This window comes from Pongo pygmaeus, chromosome 1, assembly GCF_028885625.2.
Source record: "Pongo pygmaeus isolate AG05252 chromosome 1, NHGRI_mPonPyg2-v2.0_pri, whole genome shotgun sequence".
Lineage (NCBI taxonomy): Eukaryota > Metazoa > Chordata > Mammalia > Primates > Hominidae > Pongo > Pongo pygmaeus.
The window spans coordinates 84,270,255-84,290,769 of NC_072373.2; the positions used below are offsets into that span (position 1 = coordinate 84,270,255).

Consider the following 20,515-nt stretch of genomic DNA (forward strand, 5'->3'; position numbering starts at 1 on the left):
CATCTCTGCCCCCTACAAAGCAAGGCAAGCTGCCTGTGCTATTCCCTGTGCTGTGTCATTCTCTCTTGGGAGCTTGGTCACCAAATCCCATAGCTAGGGATGTTCAAATCACGAGCCTACCATAACAATTACACTGCAGATTCTGAATTAAGTGATTTTGAGCTGTCCTCCTTTCCCTCCCACTAAAAAAAAAAAAAAAAAAAAAAAAAAAAAAAATCGAATTTTTTAACAAAATTCAGAGTTAGAACAGATTCAAGGAAATACATTTTCTTGGTATCTGTGATGATTTTTTTTTTTCTTTTACAGATTTCAGTCTGATCAAGTTCTGGCCTAGTTAACATTTGGGCATGAAGTCAGCATGAGTATGCAAGTGCAGCTGTAGCCAAAGAACAATAAGAGACATTGCTGTTGACAGTCCTTTGTCTGCCTGCCTTCTCCCCTTGAGTAGCCATAGTTCTGAACTAGACAAGGAACGTTACATTTTGCACCCAACTGAAATGTTCTTGCTCTAGGTGCTTCATGCACCATGATCAATTCTCTATTTGTTTATCTCATTCCCCAGCCAGCAAAATAGATGTTATCACACTTCATCATGTATCCGAATCATTATTGTTCTCTGTATTACCTTTCTAATTACTTTCCACATTTTATCAATCAGCAGTTGCTTTGTCAGATCATAAGTACTGTTCTGAAAAGATGGCTGGATGACGTTAAAGCTCTCTGACCTTAATCAGTCACATCCAACTCTGTGACCTTAATCAATTACATTCTCAGGTACTGTTAGGCAGCACAACATAGTGCAGTCTCAGACCGGCAGCAGCAGCATCTGGGAATGCAAATGCTTAAGCACCACCCCAGAACTAGTAAATCAGAAACTCTGTGTGTGGAGCTCCACAGTCTTGTGTTTTATAAGCCTTCCAGGTGATTCTCATGCCCACCAACGTTCGAGAACCACTGTTCTGGTGCAAAGAAGATGAATAAGCTGTAGTCAGAAAACAAAGATTTATAATCTTACTTTGTTACTAACTTTATAACCTTTGACAGGTTACATAATTTTTCTTTTCTTTTTTTTTTCTTTTTTTTTTTTGAGACAGAGTCTTACTCTGTTGCCCAGGCTATAGTGCAGTGGTGCTATTTTGGCTCACTGCAACCTCTGTCTCCTGGGCTCAAGCAGTCCTCCTGCCTCAGCTCCCAAAGTAGCTGGGACTACAGGCGCCAGCCACCATGCCCGGCTAATTTTTGTACTTTTGGTAGAGGTGGGGTTTCACCATGTTGCCCTGGCTGGTCTCAAACTCCTGAGCTCAAGCTATCTGCCCACCTCAGCTTCCCAAAGTGCTGGGATTATAGGCATGAGCCACCACACCAGGCCAGGTTACATAATTTCTATAAACCTCAGTTTCTTCAACTGCTAAATGATACCTCACTCACAGGATGGTTATGAAAGTAATGATACACATTAGTACATAGTAGTTGTTAAATACTATTTCCCCTTACCCCCCTAGTTCTGTCACAGCTCTCTGATTTATCACAGATGTCCACCATTTAGGGGTCAGGCGTTCCAAAAGTAAGAATTCCTAATCCCCAAGGGCACTTTCTTTCTTTCTGTATTTTTTTTTTCTTTTTGAAACAGGGTCTCACTCTGTTACCCAGACTGGAATGCAGTGGCATGATCATAGCTCACTTGCAACCTTGACCTCCCCAGGCCCAAGTGATCCTCCCACCTCAGCCTCCCAAGGAGCTGGGACTACAGGTGCACACCACCACGCCCGGCTAATTTTTGTATTTTTTGTAGAGACGGGGTTTTGCCATGTTGCCCAGGCTGGTCCCGAACTCCTGGGCTCAAGTGATCTTCCCAACTTGGCCTCCCGGAGTGCTGGGATTACAGGGGCACTTTCAAATAAAAATTAAAAATTAATGTCCAGAATGGGCCCCATCCGATGTAGATTTGTGGTTGCCTATGGCTAGGGAGGTTAGTGTGGGAAATGGAGAGAGACTGCTAATGGGTCCAGGATTTCTTTCGGGGTGAAGGAAATGTTTTAAAATTGTCATGATGGTTGCACAACTTTGAATATAGTAAAAGCCATTGAATTGTACAATTTAAATTGGTGAATTGCATGGTATGTGAATTATATCTTAATAAAGCTGTTTAAAAAAAAATTGGTGTCAACCAGAAGGCTAGAAGAAAGAGTTTTAGGAAATGGGAACAGAAATGGGCAAAAGCAAAGAGAAATGACTGAGATTTAAAAAGACAGCATCAGAGAACATCATAACCTGTAAGACATTACGCAAATGTAGGTTATTAATTTTGTTGAATTTAGCATATACCCTCTCTCAGCAAAGATAATAGTCATTCAACGGCCCTTAAATTTTAGTTGGCCCAACTTCAGAAATCTCATAAGAAGAAGCCTTCACAGAATTGAAAAAATTAATATACAGATTTCTGTATGTTGTAGAGATTTTCTGATTTTTCTCTCCCTTCCCCATACTAGGACACTTTCTAATGTGATTCTTTGAAAATAGGCTGAGATAAAGTCAAGAGTTCTATTGTCTTGCCCAGCCAGCTACCAGCACCTGTTAAGAGGAGGCCCCAGAATCCGTGTTTTATTCACCATGTTCTAAGCTGTTTGGCTTCATCCTGTTCACCTAGACCCATATCTGATCCTTTACTTCTTTTCTTGTCACCAGTCTTTTTTTTTTTTTTTTTGCTATTTTTTATTATTATTATTATTATTATAATTATTATACTTTAAGTTTTAGGATACATGTGCACAATGTGCAGGTTAGTTACATATGTATACATGTGCCATGCTGGTGTGCTGCACCCATTAACTCGTCATTTAGCATTAGATATATCTCCTAATGCTATCCCTCCCCCTTCCCCCCACCCTACAACAGTCCCCAGAGTGTGATGGTCCCCTTCCTGTGTCCATGTGTTCTCATTGTTCAATTCCCATCTATGAGTGAGAACATGTGGTGTTTGGTTTTTTGTCCTTGTGATAGTTTACTGAGAATGATGATTTCCAATTTCATCCATGTCCCTACAAAGGACATGAACTCATCATTTTTTTATGGCTGCATAGTATTCCATGGTGTATATATGCCACATTTTCTTTTTTTTTTTTAATTAAGTATTTATTGATCATTCTTGGGTGTTTCTCGGAGAGGGGGATATGGCAGGTTCATAGGATAATAGTGGAGAGAAGGTCAGGAGATAAACACATGAACAAAGGTCTCTGGTTTTCCTAGGCAGAGGTCCCTGCGGCCTTCTGCAGTGTTTGTGTCCCTGGGTACTTGAGATTAGGGAATGGTGATGACTCTTAAAGAGCATGCTGCCTTCAAGTATCTGTTTAACAAAGCACATCTTGCGCCGCCCTTAATCCATTTAACCCTGAGTTGACACAGCACATGTTTCAGAGAGCACGGGGCTGGGGGAAAGGCCATAGATCAACAGCATCCCAAGGCAGAAGAATTTCTCCTAGTCAGAACAAAATGGAGTCTCCTATGCCCACCTTTTTCTACACAGACACAGCAACAATCTGATCTCTCCTTCCTTTCCCCACACTTCCCCCCCTTCTCTTCAACAAAACCGCCATTGTCCTCATGGCCCGCTCCCGATGGTCGCTGTCTCTTCAGAGCTGTTGGGTACACCTCCCAGGCAGGGCGGCCGGGCAGAGGCGCTCCTCACCTCCCAGACGTGGCGGCCGGGCAGAGGCGCTCCTCACCTCCCAGACGGGGCGGCTGGGCAGAGGCGCTCCTCACCTCCCAGACGGGGCGGCCGGGCAGAGGTGCTCCTCACTTCCTCCCAGACGGGGTTATATGCCACATTTTCTTAATCCAGTCTATCATTGTTGGACATTTGGGTTGGTTCCAAGTCTTTGCTATTGTGAATAGTGCCACAATAAACATACGTGTGCATGTGTCTTTATAGCAGCATGATTTGTAGTCCTTTGGGTATATACCCAGTAATGGGATGGCTGGGTCAAATGGTATTTCTAGTTCTAGATCCCTGAGGAATCGCCACACTGACTTCCACAATGGTTGAACTAGTTAACAGTCCCACCAACAGTGTAAAAGTGTCCCTGTTTCTCCACATCCTCTCCAGTACCTGTTGTTTCCTGACTTTTTAATGATTGCCATTCTAACTTGTGAGATGGTATCTCATTGTGGTTTTAATTTGCATTTCTCTGATGGCCAGTGATGATGAGCATTTTTTCATGTGTCTTTTGGCTGCATAAATGTCTTCTTTTGAGAAGTGTCTGTTCATATCCTTTGCCCACTTTTTGATGTCTTAATCGTTGCTATCCCACTTTTATGCAATGACTTCTTTCATTTTCCCTAATTAGTTCTTAGGTTACTGTCTCTGCAGATAATCTACTACTACCTCTTCCCTCCTCCTGTGGCTGATGCTCTTTCCATCAGGTCATAATGGATGCATTATAGTTGGTGATATAGAGCTGGGATTAGGGTGAGACAAGGGATGTGCCTTGAGTGCAAAAAGTGAGGAGGCACTGACTTTTGGGTTGAGCAAGCGCAAGTGCAGGGTGGGAAAGGAGCAGCTCCTTCATACCCTAGGCACCCACTTTGCCTCACCCTAGTCTCAGAGCTCTGGTGATTGTCAAGAGGAGAAGCAGAGGATGGTACTGCTGATGGCATCAATGTCAGAGAAGTAGTTACATTTAGTCTAGTGGCTTGTATTTGAACTGGTGGCCAAGGATGGCAGGTTTGACTTTCCTCAAGATGATGGGCTGAGGTGCCAAGTGATGTTGGAAGCCAAATGAGGTTAGATAGATTAGTTCTTGCTCAGTGTTCATGGTATGTTACTAAAAGTTACTTTGGTGTCTTGAAGTGAACTCTCCCCAGGTCATTAGGAGAGAAGATTAGTTTGGTTTTCCTTCAGAATGAAATTATAGTTGTTCTTGGTGGCAAGGATGCCTACAGCTTCAAGTGATGAATGCTAGTGTTTCAGAAATATTTTTAGTCAGAGACACTGAGAAACAAACAAAAGCAACAGACTCCCCAGGAAAACACTGTGTATGCACACACAGATAGAATGTTGAGGATAACTCAAAAGGGTTCAGAGAGCTCAAGAAACCCATTCATGAAGAACTCCAAAGATCCTTGATTAAGAAACCCTGGTGTAACTGAAAAGGCCTTGAACTGAAGAGAGAGAGTCAGTTAAGCAAGTTCTCCTTTCAGGGTGGTGGAAGAGACTGGTTTGATCCCTGGATACCTCTCCTGAGAGAGTTTGCAAGATCTTCAGCTGGTTAGGTCATCAGAACTAGAAAAATAAGATTTAAAAATTATGTGTGTATCTGTATCTACATCTATGTATCTACATTATATATATATAATACATATTATATATCTACATTATATATATAATATATATTATATATCTACATTATATATAATATATATTATATATCTACATTATATATATAATATATATTATATATCTACATTATATATAATATATAATATATTATATATCTACATTATATATAAATATATATTATATATCTACATTATATATAATATATATTATATATATCTACATTATATATAATATATATTATATACCTACATTATATATATTATATATATCTACATTATATATATAATATATATTATATATATCTACATTATATATATAATATATATTATATATATCTACATTATATATATAATATATATTATATATCTACATTATATATAATATATATTATATATCTACATTATATATAAATTATATATATCTACATTATATATAATATATATTATATATCTACATTATATATAATATATATTATATATATCTACATTATATATAATATATATTATATATATCTACATTATATATAATATATTATATATCTACATTATATATAATATATAATATATATCTACATTATATATATAATATGTATTATATATATCTACACTATATATAATATATATTATATATCTACATTATATATAATATATATTATATATATCTACATTATATATATAATGTATATTATATATATCTACACTATATATAATATATATTATATATCTACACTATATATAATATATATTATATATCTACATTATATATAATATATATTATATATATCTACATTATATATAATATATATTATATATCTACATTGTATATAATATATATTATATATATCTACATATATAATACATATATTATATATCTACATAATATAATATATATTATATATCTACATTATATATAATACATATATTATATATCTACATTATATGTATAATATATATCATATATATCTACATTATATGTATAATATATATCATATATATCTACATTATATGTATAATATATATCATATATATCTACATTATATGTATAATATATATCATATATATCTACATTATATATGATATATATCATATATATCTACATTATATATGATATATATCATATATATCTACATTATATATGATATATATGATATATATCTACATTATATATATCATATATATCTACATTATATATAATATATATCATATATCTACATTATATATTATATATCATATATCTACATTATATATTATATATCATATATCTACATGATATATGATATATATCATATATCTACATGATATATGATATATATCATATATCTACATGATATATGATATATATCATATATCTACATGATATATGATATATATCATATATCTACATGATATATGATATATATCATATATCTACATGATATATGATATATAATATATCATATATCTACATCATATATGATATATAATATATATCTACGTTATATACGTAATATATATAATATATATCTACATTATATATGTAATATATATAATATATATCTACATTATATATGTAATATATAATATATATCTACATTATATGTAATATACATTATATATCTACATTATATGTAATATACAATATATATCTACATTATATGTAATATACAATATATATCTACATTATATGTAATATACAATATATATCTACATTATATGTAATATACATTATATATCTACATTATATGTAATATACATTATATATCTACATTATATGTAATATACATTATATATCTACATTATATGTAATATACATTATATATCTACATTATATGTAATATACATTATATATCTACATTATATATATTATATATCTACATTATATATTATATATTATATATCTACATTATATGTATTATATATTATATCTACATTATATATTATATGTTATATATATCTACATTAGAAATATTTATTATATATCTACATTATATATTATATATAATATATCTACATTATATATTATATATAATATATCTACATTATATATTATATATAATATATCTACATTATATATTATATATAATATATCTACATTATATATAATGTATATCTACATTATATACATTATATACATCTACATTATATATATTATATATCTACATTATATATAATATATATATCTACATTATATATAATATATTATATATATCTACATTATATATATAATATATATCTACATTATATTATATATCTACATTATATATATAATGTATATATTATATATATATACATTTTTTTTTGAGACAGGGTCTTGCTATGTCACCCAGGCAGGGGTGCAGTAGTGCAGTAGTGCAGTAGTGCAATGTCAGCTCACTGCAACCTCTGCCTCCTGGGCTCAAGCGATCCTCCCACCTCAGTGTCGCAAGTGGCTGGGACTACATTTGGGTGCCACCACACGGGGCTGACTTTTGTATTTTTTATAGAGACAGGGTTTTGCCATGTTGCCCAGCTGACCTCGAACCCCTAGACTCTAGCAATCTGTCCACCTCAGCCTCCCAGAGTGCAGAGATTACAGATGTTAGCCACTGTACCCAGCCTGTATCTTTTCTTTTTTGTTTGTTTGTTTCAAGTTTTAATCAAAGCTTGTATATAAGATTAGTTTATTCCTGCATCTTCTCAATTGTTTCTTCCTAGTATTTGCCCTTTTCCTTTCCTACTTGGCGAGATTTGGCTTTCCATTCAAGAATCTTTTTGCAGTCTTTGTCCAGTTTTAGCCTAGTGATAACCACCTTTCTGGGGTGAATGCCTGCGTGGACAGTTGTGCCATTAGCCTTTTCCCGCTGCATCCATTCAATGTAGATGACATGTTTCTTCCTGTAAACCTGGACTACTTTACCAATTTGCTGACCTTTATAGTGTCCTCGTACAACCTGAACTTCATCATCCTTTCGGATGGGCATGGATTGCACGTTGTACTTCTGTCTTAACTCTTTGGAAAGAGGGGAAGACATAATCTTCCTGTGAATGTGGGAAGGTGCATTGAAATGCCTTTTGTGATTTTTCTTCGGTTGGAAGTCACAAAGGGATTGAACTTCATTTTGGCCGCTGTGTCACCCAGACTGAAGTGTAGTGGTGTGATCATAGCTCACGGTAACCTCAAACTCCTGGCCCCAAGCAATCCTCCTGCCTCAGACTCCTGAGTAGCTAGGACTACAGGCATGCACCACCATGCTTGGTAATTTTTTATTTTTTTTTGGACAGATAGGGTTTCACTATGTTGCCAAGGCTGGTTTTGAACTCCTGGCCTCAAGTGATCCTCCCAAAGCTCTGGAATCACAGGTGTAAGCCACCATGCCTGACCTATGTACTGTGTGTGTATGTGTCTGTGTGTGTATGTGTGTATCCTCCCAATGTGCTATATATATATACACACACATATGCATACATACATATTTTGTATACATGTAAATGTGTATATTGATGTGTATCTATATCTGTAAATATACACATATATATTTTGTATCTTAAGATAGAAAAGAGGTTAAAGGAATAAAAAATTTTTAAAGGGATATAGCATTTTAAATGTTAAGCTATTAACCAATGTTAGCCAAGAGAACATAATCATCTTGATTAACTTCTAAATAAAAGCTCTAGGACATAATTCAGCAGCATTTTTCCTAGCCCCAGGCTGGAAGTTTATAAAGTTGAATACAAGAAAATATAAATTCAATATGACATTAAATTATAATATGAATACAATAGAATAAAAGAACCCCTTATTTTTAAATAAATAATAAATAACTTAATCAGCTCTAGTCAAAAGTTAAACACCTCCTCTAGAGATTATTCCTATTTTTCTCTCCAGATTTCAGTTTTAATTCACCTTTCGGAATGTGTAACAAATTACCTGATTTAATGAAATTATCATCATCAACAACAACAAAAAGCCTTATTTTGCCATTCCATTCCTTAAAACACATACTTCTACTACTTTGGGGCCCCGTCATTTCAATGGGTGTTAATAAACCCAACACTGTGACCTCTTCTCTTAGATTAGCCCTGGCCTGCAGAGGAGAGCCACCACCAAATTTCTTAGGATCAGTGGTACCTCTCTTCCAGCTCCTTCCTGATGGCTTTAGCAGTGTGCCCTCTAGGCCTTCCAATGGAACATAATTATCTGGTTGGTCTTCTTGCCTTACATATCAGTTTCGGCATGCCCACCTTCCTCTGCGGTTTGTCAGGGCAAGGCAGGTATTTCCACTTCTCTGAGATTTGGCCATTATTTTTTCCAGGCTTCTTAAATCCTTGCAGCAACTTTGTCCCAACTCCTGGAGTTCCTAGTAGAATATTAAATCTTTTGTCCTGAGAAAGTACCCCCACATCAGTGAATTCTTGCTTATCCAGTCTTCCATTCTGACATCCTTGATTAAACATCCTCAAATGCTATTCCCAGGAATAATCCCCTGACTCCTGCTAAGTCTTGCCTTTTTTTTTTTTTTTTTTCTTTTTTTTAAATGGAGTCCCCCTCTGTCTCCCAGGCTGGAGTGCAGTGGTGCAATCTTGGCTCACTGCAACCGCCACCTCCCGAATTCAAGCTATTCTCCTGCCTCAGCCTCCCGAGTAGCTGGGACTACAGGTGCATGCCACCACGCCTGCCTAATTTTTTTGTATTTTTACTACAGGTGGGGTTTCACTGTGTTAGCCAGGATGGTCTCGATCTCCTGACCTTGTTATCCGCCCGCCTCGGCCTCCTAAAGTGCTGGGATTACAGGCTTGAGCCACCACATCCAGCCCTTGCCATTTTTTTAAGTACATAGTCTCTTTTCTCTCTTATCAGGCCCAGCACAACCCCAGTTATCAGCCTGGTAGCCAGGAGAGGAGGTGGGGGTAAGGGCAGCATCAGAGGAGGGCACCTATTTCCAGCACAGCCAAAGTGCTAGCTCTTATTAAGAAAGGTAAGGTACCTCTGTAAACCCAGAGGGTCCAGGGGCACAGTGGTTGCAGAGGCCAGACTCTTCAAAGCCTTCTCACCCACATCTTAGGATCTCAGGTTTTTATCACCAAGCCCTCATCTTCACTATTGCTTTGACTGAGCAATGCAAAACTATGGAGCTTAAGACTCTACATATTAAGTCTTCAGCCTGCTGCCTAAATGTGCCTGCCTTTCTACTAGAAGAGATAAGGGCCTCTTTGTAAGCTACCACACGGGTTCTGAATCTCACACTTAACCATTAACTGATTGTTTGTTTGTTTGTTTGAGATGGAGTCTCCCTGTGTCTCCCAGGCTGGAGTGCAGTGGCATGATCTCAGCTTACTGCATTCTCCACCTCCTGGGTTCAAGAGATTCTCCTGCCTCAGCCTCCTGAGTAGCTGGGATTACAGGCACGTGCCATGATGCCTGGCTAATTTTGTGTGTGTATGTTTTCAGTAGAGACAGGGTTTCACCATGTTGGCCAGGCTGGTCTCAAACTCCTGATCTCAAGTGATCTGCCTGCTTCAGCCTCCCAAAGTGCTGAGATTACGGGGTGAGCCACTATGTTGGCTGACTGTTAAGTGTCCTCAGTTTCTCATTATCCTTATGTAGTTGTATCACTACGACTTAGCAGCAACCAGCCAACTCCAGCTCCACTGTCCTTGAAAGCATTGTTTCTCCATATTTTTGAAAGGCCTGAGATATTGCACCTGCTACAGCATTCTCATCCATCAGCATTCCCCTCTAGGGATGCATTTTCCCACATTACCACTAGTGACATCTTCAGCCTCCGAGCCTCCACCTTGTGCCATGCCCCACTTCACAACCACAACAGCAACCTTTTCATTTGCTGGGCAGTAGGTGAACTAGTCCTAAGTGAGCCAAGTCCCCATCTTACTGCCTATTTTCTTAGATCACTCCTGGAACCATTTGTGTTAGTCTGGACCTTTTAAGAAGCAGACACCAAGACGGCATTAAGTATACAAAGATTTTATTAGGGGAGGTGACCATGAGAAAAATTAGAGAAGGAACTGGAGAAGTCATCAGACTACAATACAACCTAAATCTGAATGAAGGAGAGAGAGAAGCAAGGTTGGGTAGAAGCACCCTAGACTACTATACAGAATAAGAAAGTTTCAGCAAAGCTGTTGTCCTCGAGTCAAAGTTCTTGATAATCCGAAGAGCCCCATATCTCCCGGGAATGAGGCTGCCTTAGCATTCCAGCTACATGCAGTCATTGGCTAATAGTAGCCTAGGGGAAGCATGGCCAGGAAGCAAATGAAGCAGTTGATCTCAGAGTACACAAGTTAGGGTCTTGGTCAATTATGTTGTTCCTTGTAAGTGAAGGTCTTTAAGGCACGTCTCCTGGCCACCAGATACTGAGGGTGAAGTGGATTGTCTATTTTTCTTTTGAATTATGTCAGGTTTTTTGCTTCATATATTTTGGGGCTTGTTAGGTACATATATATTTATAATTGTTATTTTTACATATTGATGCTTTTTCATTATGAAATGTCTCTATTTGTCTCTAACAATGAAATGTCCTTATTTGTCTCTAATATGTCCTAAAGCCTGTTTTGTCTGATATTAAAATAGCCACTCCAGGTCTCTTATGATTACTGTGTGCATAGTATATTATTTTCTGTCTTTTAATTTTAACCTGTTTATGCCTACAACTCTAAAGTATGTCTTTTGGTGGACAGTATATAGTTGAATCTTGCTTTTTTTTTTTTTAAGACAGAGTTTCGCTCTTGTTGCCCAGGCTGGAGTGCAGTGGCGTGATCTCAGCTCACTGTAACCTCCGCCTCCCAAGTTCAAGTGATTCTCCCACCTTAGCCTCCCAAGTAGCTGGGATATAGGAATGCGCCACCACACCCAGCTAATTTTGTATTTTTAGTAGAGACAGGGTTTCACCATGTTGGCCCAGCTGGTCTCGAACTGCTGACCTCAGGTGATCTACCTGCCTTGGCCTCCCAAAGTGCTGGGATTACAGGCGCAAGCCACCTTACCCAGCCTGAAAAGAAGGTTCTTAAAATCTTACTGATGCTATGGTTTAGAACAGTGCCCAGCCATCTTGCTTTTTGATATAGTTTCACAATCTGTGATTGATCGGTTAGCAGTATATTGGTCTGCTAGCAACATATTCTCTCAGTTTTTGCTTATCTGGTAATGTCTTTATTTTAACTTCCTTTTTTTAAAAAAACGATTTTGTTGGATATATAATTCTTGGTTGAAAGATTGTTTTGTTTTGTTTTGTTTTTCCAGCACTTTGACTTTGTCTTTCGGGCCTCCATTGCTTCTAATGAGAAGTTGGCTGTTAACTGTATCATTTCCCTAAATGTGATGAGTCATTTTTCTCTTGCTGCTTTTAAGAGATTTTTCTCTTTGGCTGGGTGCGGTGGCTCACACCTGTAATCCCAGCACTTTGGGAGGCTGAGGCAGGTGGATCATCTGAGGCCAGGAGTTCAAGACCAGTCTGGCCAACATGCCAAAACCCTGTCTCTACTAAAAATACAAAAATTAGCCCAGCATGGTGGCGTGCACCAGGACTCGAACTCCTGACCTTGTGATCTGCCTGCGTCAGCCTCCCAAAGTGCTGGGATTACAGGCATGAGCTACCACGCCTGGCCTCCATTTTTTGGTGTTTTTTTAAAAATACTATGTCGCTATTTAGATTTCCTTTTTGTTGATTTATTGTTAGCATTTTAAAAATTATTTGAACAGCCAGGTACCGTGGTTCATGCCTATAATCCCAGCTCTTTGGGAGGCCAAGGCGGGTGAATCACTTGAGGTCAGGAGTTCGAGACCAGCCTGGCTAACATGGCTAAACCCCGTCTCTACTAAAAATACAAAAATTAGCCAGGCATGGTGGCACGTGCCTGTAATCCAGCTACTTGGGAGGCTGAGGCAAGAGAATTGCCAGAACTCAGGAGGCAGATGTTGCAGTGAGCTGAGATCGCGCCACTGCACTCCAGCCTGGGTGACAGAGCGAGACTCTGTCTCAAAAAAAAAAAATTTTTTTTTGAACATATTTATAATAGCTACTTTGAAGTGTTTGCCTGTAAAAACTAAAATCTGGGCCCACTCAGAGTCAGTTTTACTAAGTGCTTTTCCCCCCCGTATATGGATGATACTTTCCTGCTTTTTGCATGTCTAGTAATTTCTGGTAAAAAACAACATTTTAGGTGATATATTGCAGCAACTCTGAATTCTGTTTTCTATTTTTAATGGTTGTTGGGTTTTTCCCCCGCTAATAACGTATCCAGATTTAAATGGCAGAATCTGTATCTCTGGTGTGCACCCGCTGGTGTCCCTACAGTGGTATGCTCCACCACTTGCTTTGAACAAAACCTCATTCTCAAGCTGGCAGAGCTATGCATTTTTCCTATTTGTACCCAACTAAGTGCATCATTTATTGCTGGCAAGACTATGGGGTTTTGCCCCTCATGCTGAATGGAGTCTTACTCCTTTCACAGAAATGAACTCCAAAATGGAAAAGTTTCCAGTGAAATAAAATACAACAAAATAAAATTCCAGGCCCTAATACTTTTGCCAGTGAATTCGACCAAACATTCAAAGAAGAGTTAATGCCAAGATTATACAGACTCTACTAGAGAGAAGATGAAACATTTCACAACTCAAGTTATGAGACCAGTATAACTTTAATGCCAAAACCTGACAACATATTACAAGAATAGAAAATTAAAGGCCAATCTCTCCTATGAGCATAAAATGTAAAAATTTTTGTTTTATTTATTTATTTTTATTTTTATTTTTTTGAGACAGAGTCTTGCTCTGTCACCCAGGCTGGAGTGCAGTGGTGCCATCTCAGCTCACTGCAACCTCCACCTCCTGGGTTCAAACAGTTCTTCTGCCTCAGCCTCCTGAGTAGCTGAGATTGCAGGCACCTGCCACCATGCCCAGCTAATTTTTGTATTTTTAGTAGAGACGGGGTTTCACCATGTTGGCCAGGCTGGTCTCGAACTCCTGACTTCAGGTGACCCACCCGCCTTGTCCTTCCAAAGTGGTGGGATTACAGGCGTGAGCCACTGTGCCCGGCCCCTTTTTGTTTTATTTTATTTTAGTTTTCAGAGACGAGGGTCTCATTATGTTGCCCAGGCTGATCTCGAACTCCTGGACTCAAGCATTCCTCCCACCTCAGCCTCCCAAAGTGCTAAGATTACCGGTGTGAGCCACTGCACCCAGCCAAAATGTAAAAATTCTGAACACAGTTTTAACAAACCAAATCTCACAATACATAAAAAGGATAAATCATGACTATCAAATTTTGTTTATTCAAAAAATGTAAGGTTTAATATTTGAAAAATCCATACTTTAATTTAGATCTGGCTCAAAAACTATGTGCAATGACCAGATATGGATAAATCCTGTAATAAGTAAGAATACCCAGCCAGGTGCGGTGGCTTACACCTGTAATCCCAGCACTTTGGGAGGCTGAGGTGGGCAGATCACCTGAGGTCAGAAGTTCCAGACCAGCCTGGCCAACATGGTGAAACCCCATCTCTACTAAAAATACAAAAATTAGCCGGGCGTGGTAGCGTGTGCCTGTAATCCCAGCTACTCGGGAGGCTGAGGCAGGAGAATCACTTGAGCCCAGGAAGTGGAGGTTGCAGTGGGCCAAGATTTTGAGATTGGCCACTGTACTCCAGCCTGGGCGACAGAGTGAGACCCTGTCTCCAAAAAAAAAAAAAAAAAAAAAAAAAAGTCTTAAATAAAGAATACCCCTCAGTGTGCAGTATCCTGTAATAAGTATTACAGTATCCTATAATAAGTAAGCATACCCCTCAATATGCAAAGAATTCTCTCCTGAACGCCCTAAAGCAATGCTTCCCAAAATGTGCTCCTTGGAACAGTGGTCCTGGGAGGAAAAGGGATACTAGGATACTAGGAACAAATGAGTTTGGAAAAACCTACATACTGCACTCCATTCCCACTTTAACTTCTCAGAATCACAATGTGTATTAGTGCATTAAATAGACTACAAATGCTAGTAATAATAAGCATATTTATCTTTGTTTAGACCTTGTTTTACCAAATTTACCAAACCACAAAATCTTTTTTTCTGGTATGTCCAGTATCAAGCAGCAAAATTAATGTTCTGTGGATCTCACCCTAAGAAATGCTTCTCTATAGTAACTTAGTGTTTGTCTAGCAAATTATCTCTTACAGGGAAACAAACGGTATTCCGCTGTCTTGGGAGAGGTCCTAAGAGACCTATTTACATTGAGAAGCATATTTATTGATGTTAGCTTTCTATTGATAAACATCTCATGTTTAATATTAAGTTAATAATTTTTTTTCAGTTTATTGCATGAAGGAGTTACACTAGTCCAAGTTAAACACAGACCCCTAATAATTTATCATAATTTTTTTAGCATAAAAAGTTATAGATGTTCTGGATTTAAAAAAAAACTAAATAATGCAGAACTTGTTTTGAGACAGGGTCTCACTTTATCATCCAGGCTGGAGTGCAGCAGCATAATCATACCTCACTGCAACTTCAAACTCCTGGGCTCAGGCAATTCTCCTGCCTCAGCCTCCCAAGTAGTTGGTACTACAGGTACGCACTGTCGTGCCCAGCTAAATTTTTTTTGTGGGGGATGGGGGTCTCACTGTGTTGAACAGCCTGGTTTCAAACTCCTGGCTTCAAGCTATCCTCCCACCTAGGCCTCCCAAAGTGCTGGGATTACAGGCATGAGCCACTGCCTGGCCAGAACATTTTGTATTGAATGAGAAAGTTCCCTTTAATACCCTCCCTTAGAGATCATCATTATGAGCAGGTTAGTGTTAGCTTAGCTTTTAACATTTCATATTTGCAGTTGTTTTAGAATAACTGCTCATTACTAGAAGAGTTGAGTCAGTTTTCACTATCTAACAAAAAGTGTACATATTAATCATGTAAAAACACTTAAGCTTGCAAATAAATGTGAAAATAAATATTAGCATATAAAAAATCTTGGAAGAGAATATAAAAAGCTAAACACAAAAGAGAAGATTAAAGAAGAAATAAACCTAGGGAAAAGAAAGCTGAAGATTGAAATCTGATAACTTCAAATAAGAGCTAGGACGTAATAAAGATGTGAAACAAGGGCATAATTCATTTTTTTATTTTGGCATACACAAAACATCCTTTGAATACTCTAACACTATTATAAGAAAAAGTTTCCTCTATTGCTATTATAAATCAAGATATACTTAAACGGGAAAATATTCATAGGCATAAAACTGCCATGTTTGCCAAAAGTAGAAAATGAATAAAAGGCATCATTAGTTGATAGTTATGATTGAGGGGGAGATGTGTCTCATCTTACCAATCCAAGATTTGGAATGAAATGATCAACACTAGAGTGTCTCCAGACAATTGTCATCCTGTTGACACCTGCAGCACCACTAATGGTCACCAGTGAAAACAACTTCATTTCCCTCTCTCTTTTAGTGGTACTTCTGGGGACATAGTAGTTTGTAATGATAAGACAAAGATGTTTGTAAATAAGGCCATGTGAGTTGTAAGAGTCATGGGTTCATGGTAGGACATCTGACAATGGCATCCAGGGCTATTTTGTGGAAGGGTCTGATGTTCTTCTAGGTGACAACTTCAAAAGGTTTGGGTGCAGACCCAACAACTGCATTTTCTTTGAACATCTCTGACTGAAACAGCAGAATGCTTTCATTCTATTCTGGATCTTTCCAACTCTCAGATCAGTTTCTTTTCCTCCTGTAGCCCTCCTCTAGCTATAGTGTATCTTTTCTCAGGTAAGGACACAGAACTATATACAGTGTTCCAGATGTGGCCCTCATTTCCTTTTGTGTTAAAATGCCCTTCATAATCCCAAATTTTTGTTGGTCTTTGTGGCTGAGGAAGCAATCTGAACCAACATGTTCAAAGAATATGCTGATCCTCTTTGTATGGATGTAAGTAATAGCCAATCTTTTTTTTTGAGTCTAGAGGAAAGAGAACTTGACGAGCAAGTTGGGAGATCTGGCTCAAGGTCTAGTTCTGCCAACAACTGTGTGATCTCATAAGTTATTTAAATTGTATTGCCTTCAATTTATTCATCTACAAAATGAAGGATTTGACTTTTCAATGTTTTAAGATCCTTCCCAGCTCTGAATTTTTATGATTATAACATTGTAGCTTATCTGCCACTTTTCTTGACATTCTTGCATCTGATAGGAACTTTTAGTAGTATATCCTTAGATTGGCATTTCATTTACTGGAACTGATTAGTGTCAAATGCAAACTTAAACATTTCACTCTAAACCTCCAGTCTTAAATGTAAAACTCCTACCCTTTATTTCCTAGCTTTAATGAGATCTCTATCCATTAATTCATTTATACACTCTTCTTTTTTTTTTTTTTTTTAAGAGATGTGGTCTCGCTCTATTGCCCAGACTGGAATGCAGTGGTGTGATCTTGGTTCACTGCAGCCTCTGCCTCCTGGGTTCAAGTGATCCTCCCACCTCAGCTCTGGAAGTAGCTGGGACTACAGGCCTGTGCCACCATGGTTGGTTAATTTTTGTATTTTTTGTTGAGATGGTGTTTTGCCATGTTGCCCAGGCTGATCTCAAACTCCTGGACTCAAGTGATCCGCCTGCCTTGGCCTCCCAAAGTGCTGGGATTACAGGCATGAGCCACCACATCTAGCCTCCATCTATTTTTTTTTTATTTGTTTGTAGAGACAGAGTCTCGCTATGCTCCATTTATACATTATGACATTAAATATTAATTTCCTATTATTTGCCAGTAAGAAGAATATAATCTCTACTCTTACTGAGCTTACAATCTGGAAAGAAGGACAGCCATTGATGCAAGCAATGACATGGAAATATAATGCTCGGGAAAATACTAGGGAATACAAGATAATACAGACAAGTGTCAGAGCAATTTCAGTGTTTTAAAATAACCTTTCAGCTTGGTTATTCAAAATTTGGAAATTTTAAATTATTATAGTTATATCCACAGCTCTTCTTTATTTAAAATAAGGTAATAACAGTTAGAAATTCTCCTTTCTCTAAAAAAGTAGGTACATTCAAATACCTCTATATATAAATAACACCTTACAACCAAGAAAAAGATTTGCCAAATGGCTTAATACTTATTTCCTAGTAGTTGGAGGAACTGCTTCCTTCCTTTTGAAAATATTTGAAAAACAACTTGGCATTTTCTCTAAGTATTGTGCAAAAGTGGCCTGGCATAGATGAAATGAGTCAAACCTAATATAATTTATCCATTGTTCATAGAAATGTTTTGGCTGTATTCTACATGGACTCAGTGTAATGCACTACAAAGGAACATAATTGGCCAGCAAGTCTTTTGTTTATTTAAGAGAGTAAGGCTTTCCTGTTGTTATTGTTGAGTATTTTTTAATCTTAAATTTTATGATATTGAGTTTCATTATTTCCTCATTGTATAATATACAATTGCAGACAAATTAGAAAATCTGATTTAAAATATAATAAAGAGATACAATCATCTTAAGGCTCCAGTAAGAGATAACTACAGTTAACACTTCAGTGTATAACCACCTGTATGTTTTTCCATTTCCTTCCTTTCTTTTCTTTTCTTTCTATGCTTTTCTTTTCTTTTCTTGACAGGGTCTTTCTATGTTGCCCAGGCTGGTCTTGAACTCCTGACCTCAAGTGATTCTCCCACCTCACCCTCCCAAAGTGCTAGAATTACAGGTGTGAGCCACTGTGCCCAGTCCTCTTTTTAAAAGTCTTTTAATGGACTTCAATCGCACAGATTTTGAACTAACCGTAACCCTTATTTTGTAACTCATTGTCATCATTGACCCTCTTATTATTTATTTAATTAATGAACATCTGCCATTCTATGTAAGATCCAGAATATTGGCAATAAATTACAAGTTACTGTCGGTATTCTAGATGTCTTTCTACGTATAATGTATACACTGTTTTGTTTTTGTTTTTGTTTTGAGACAGAGTCTCGCTCTTGTCCCCCAGGCTGGAGTGCAATGGCGCTCTCTCCTCTCCACTCACTGCAACCTCCACCTCCTGGCTTCAAGCAATTCTCCTGCGTCAGCCTCCTGAGTAGCTGGGACTTACAGGCGCCCGCTACCATGCCTGGCTAATTTTTGTATTTTTTTAGTAGAGACGGGGTTTCACCATGTTGGCCTGGCTGGTCTCCAACTCCTGACTTCAGGTGGTCCGCCTGCCTCGGCCTCCCAAAGTGCTGGGATTACAAGCGTGAGCCACCACTCCCGGCCATGTATATACTGTTTTTAACAAAGTCTTCTTTTTGAGAGATGAGAATTAGACCCTCACGTATATGGTCAATTGATTTTTTTCTTTTTTATTGTGGTAAAATTTATATATATATATATATATATATATATATATATATATATATATATTTGTATTTTTTTAGTAGAGATAGGGTTTCACCATGTTTATATATATTATATTATTATATATTATATATTATATTATATATCTAAAAAACATTAAATCTACCAGTGTAACCATTTTTTAACTTTACAATTCAGTACTGTTCTGTTTTTTTCTACATTGCTGTAAAACAGAAAAACAGATCTGCAAAACTTTTTCATCTTGCAATTCTGAAACTCTATACCCATTAAACAACAACTCACTTTTTCACCCTTTTCCCAGCCCCTGGTAGCCACCGTTCTGCTGTTTCTATAAATTTGACTACTTTAGATATATAAGTGGAATCATGCAGTATTTGTGTTTTTGTTACTGGCTTATTTCACTTAGTATGATGTCCTCAAGGTTCATCCATGTTGTAGCATGTGGTAAGATTGTCTTCCTTTTTAAAGCTGAATAATATTTCTGTGTGTGTGTGTGTGTGTGTGTGTGTGTGTGTGTACCACATTTTGTTCCTCTACTCAACATCAATGAACATTTGGGTTGCTTCCACTTCCTGGAATAGTGTAGAGTGCTGCTATAAACATGGGTGTGTAAATATCTCTTCAAGACCTCTCCCTCAATCTTTTTGAATATATACCCAGTAGTGCAATTGCTGGATCTATTTTTAATTTTTTAAGGAACTTCCATCTGTTTCACATAGCAGATGCACCATTTTACAAAACCACTAACAGTGAAGGAGGGTTCCAAATTCTCCACATCCTCACTAACACTTGTTATTTTTTGTTTTTTGATAGCCATACTAATGGATGTAAGGTGATATCTCATTGTGGGTTTTTCTTTTTTTTTTTTTTTGAGGCAGAG

At 37.3% G+C, this 20,515-nt stretch overlaps 1 protein-coding gene across 1 annotated transcript; it reads right to left on the minus strand.

Moving 5' to 3' along the window:
- Window positions 1-7,931: 7,931 nt before the first annotated feature.
- Window positions 7,932-8,324, minus strand: LOC129009582 (large ribosomal subunit protein uL24-like). Its single transcript, XM_054442760.2, has one exon. The coding sequence runs from the start codon at window positions 8,322-8,324 to the stop codon at window positions 8,004-8,006; it is 321 nt and encodes a 106-aa protein (XP_054298735.1). The 3' UTR covers window positions 7,932-8,003.
- Between the last annotated feature and the right edge of the window lie 12,191 nt (window positions 8,325-20,515).

What these genes read in the sequence shown, in the direction of transcription:
- LOC129009582 (XM_054442760.2), bottom strand. Translation starts at nt 8,324, where the DNA reads ATGTCTTCCCCTCTTTCCAAAGAGTTAAGACAGAAGTACAACGTGCAA.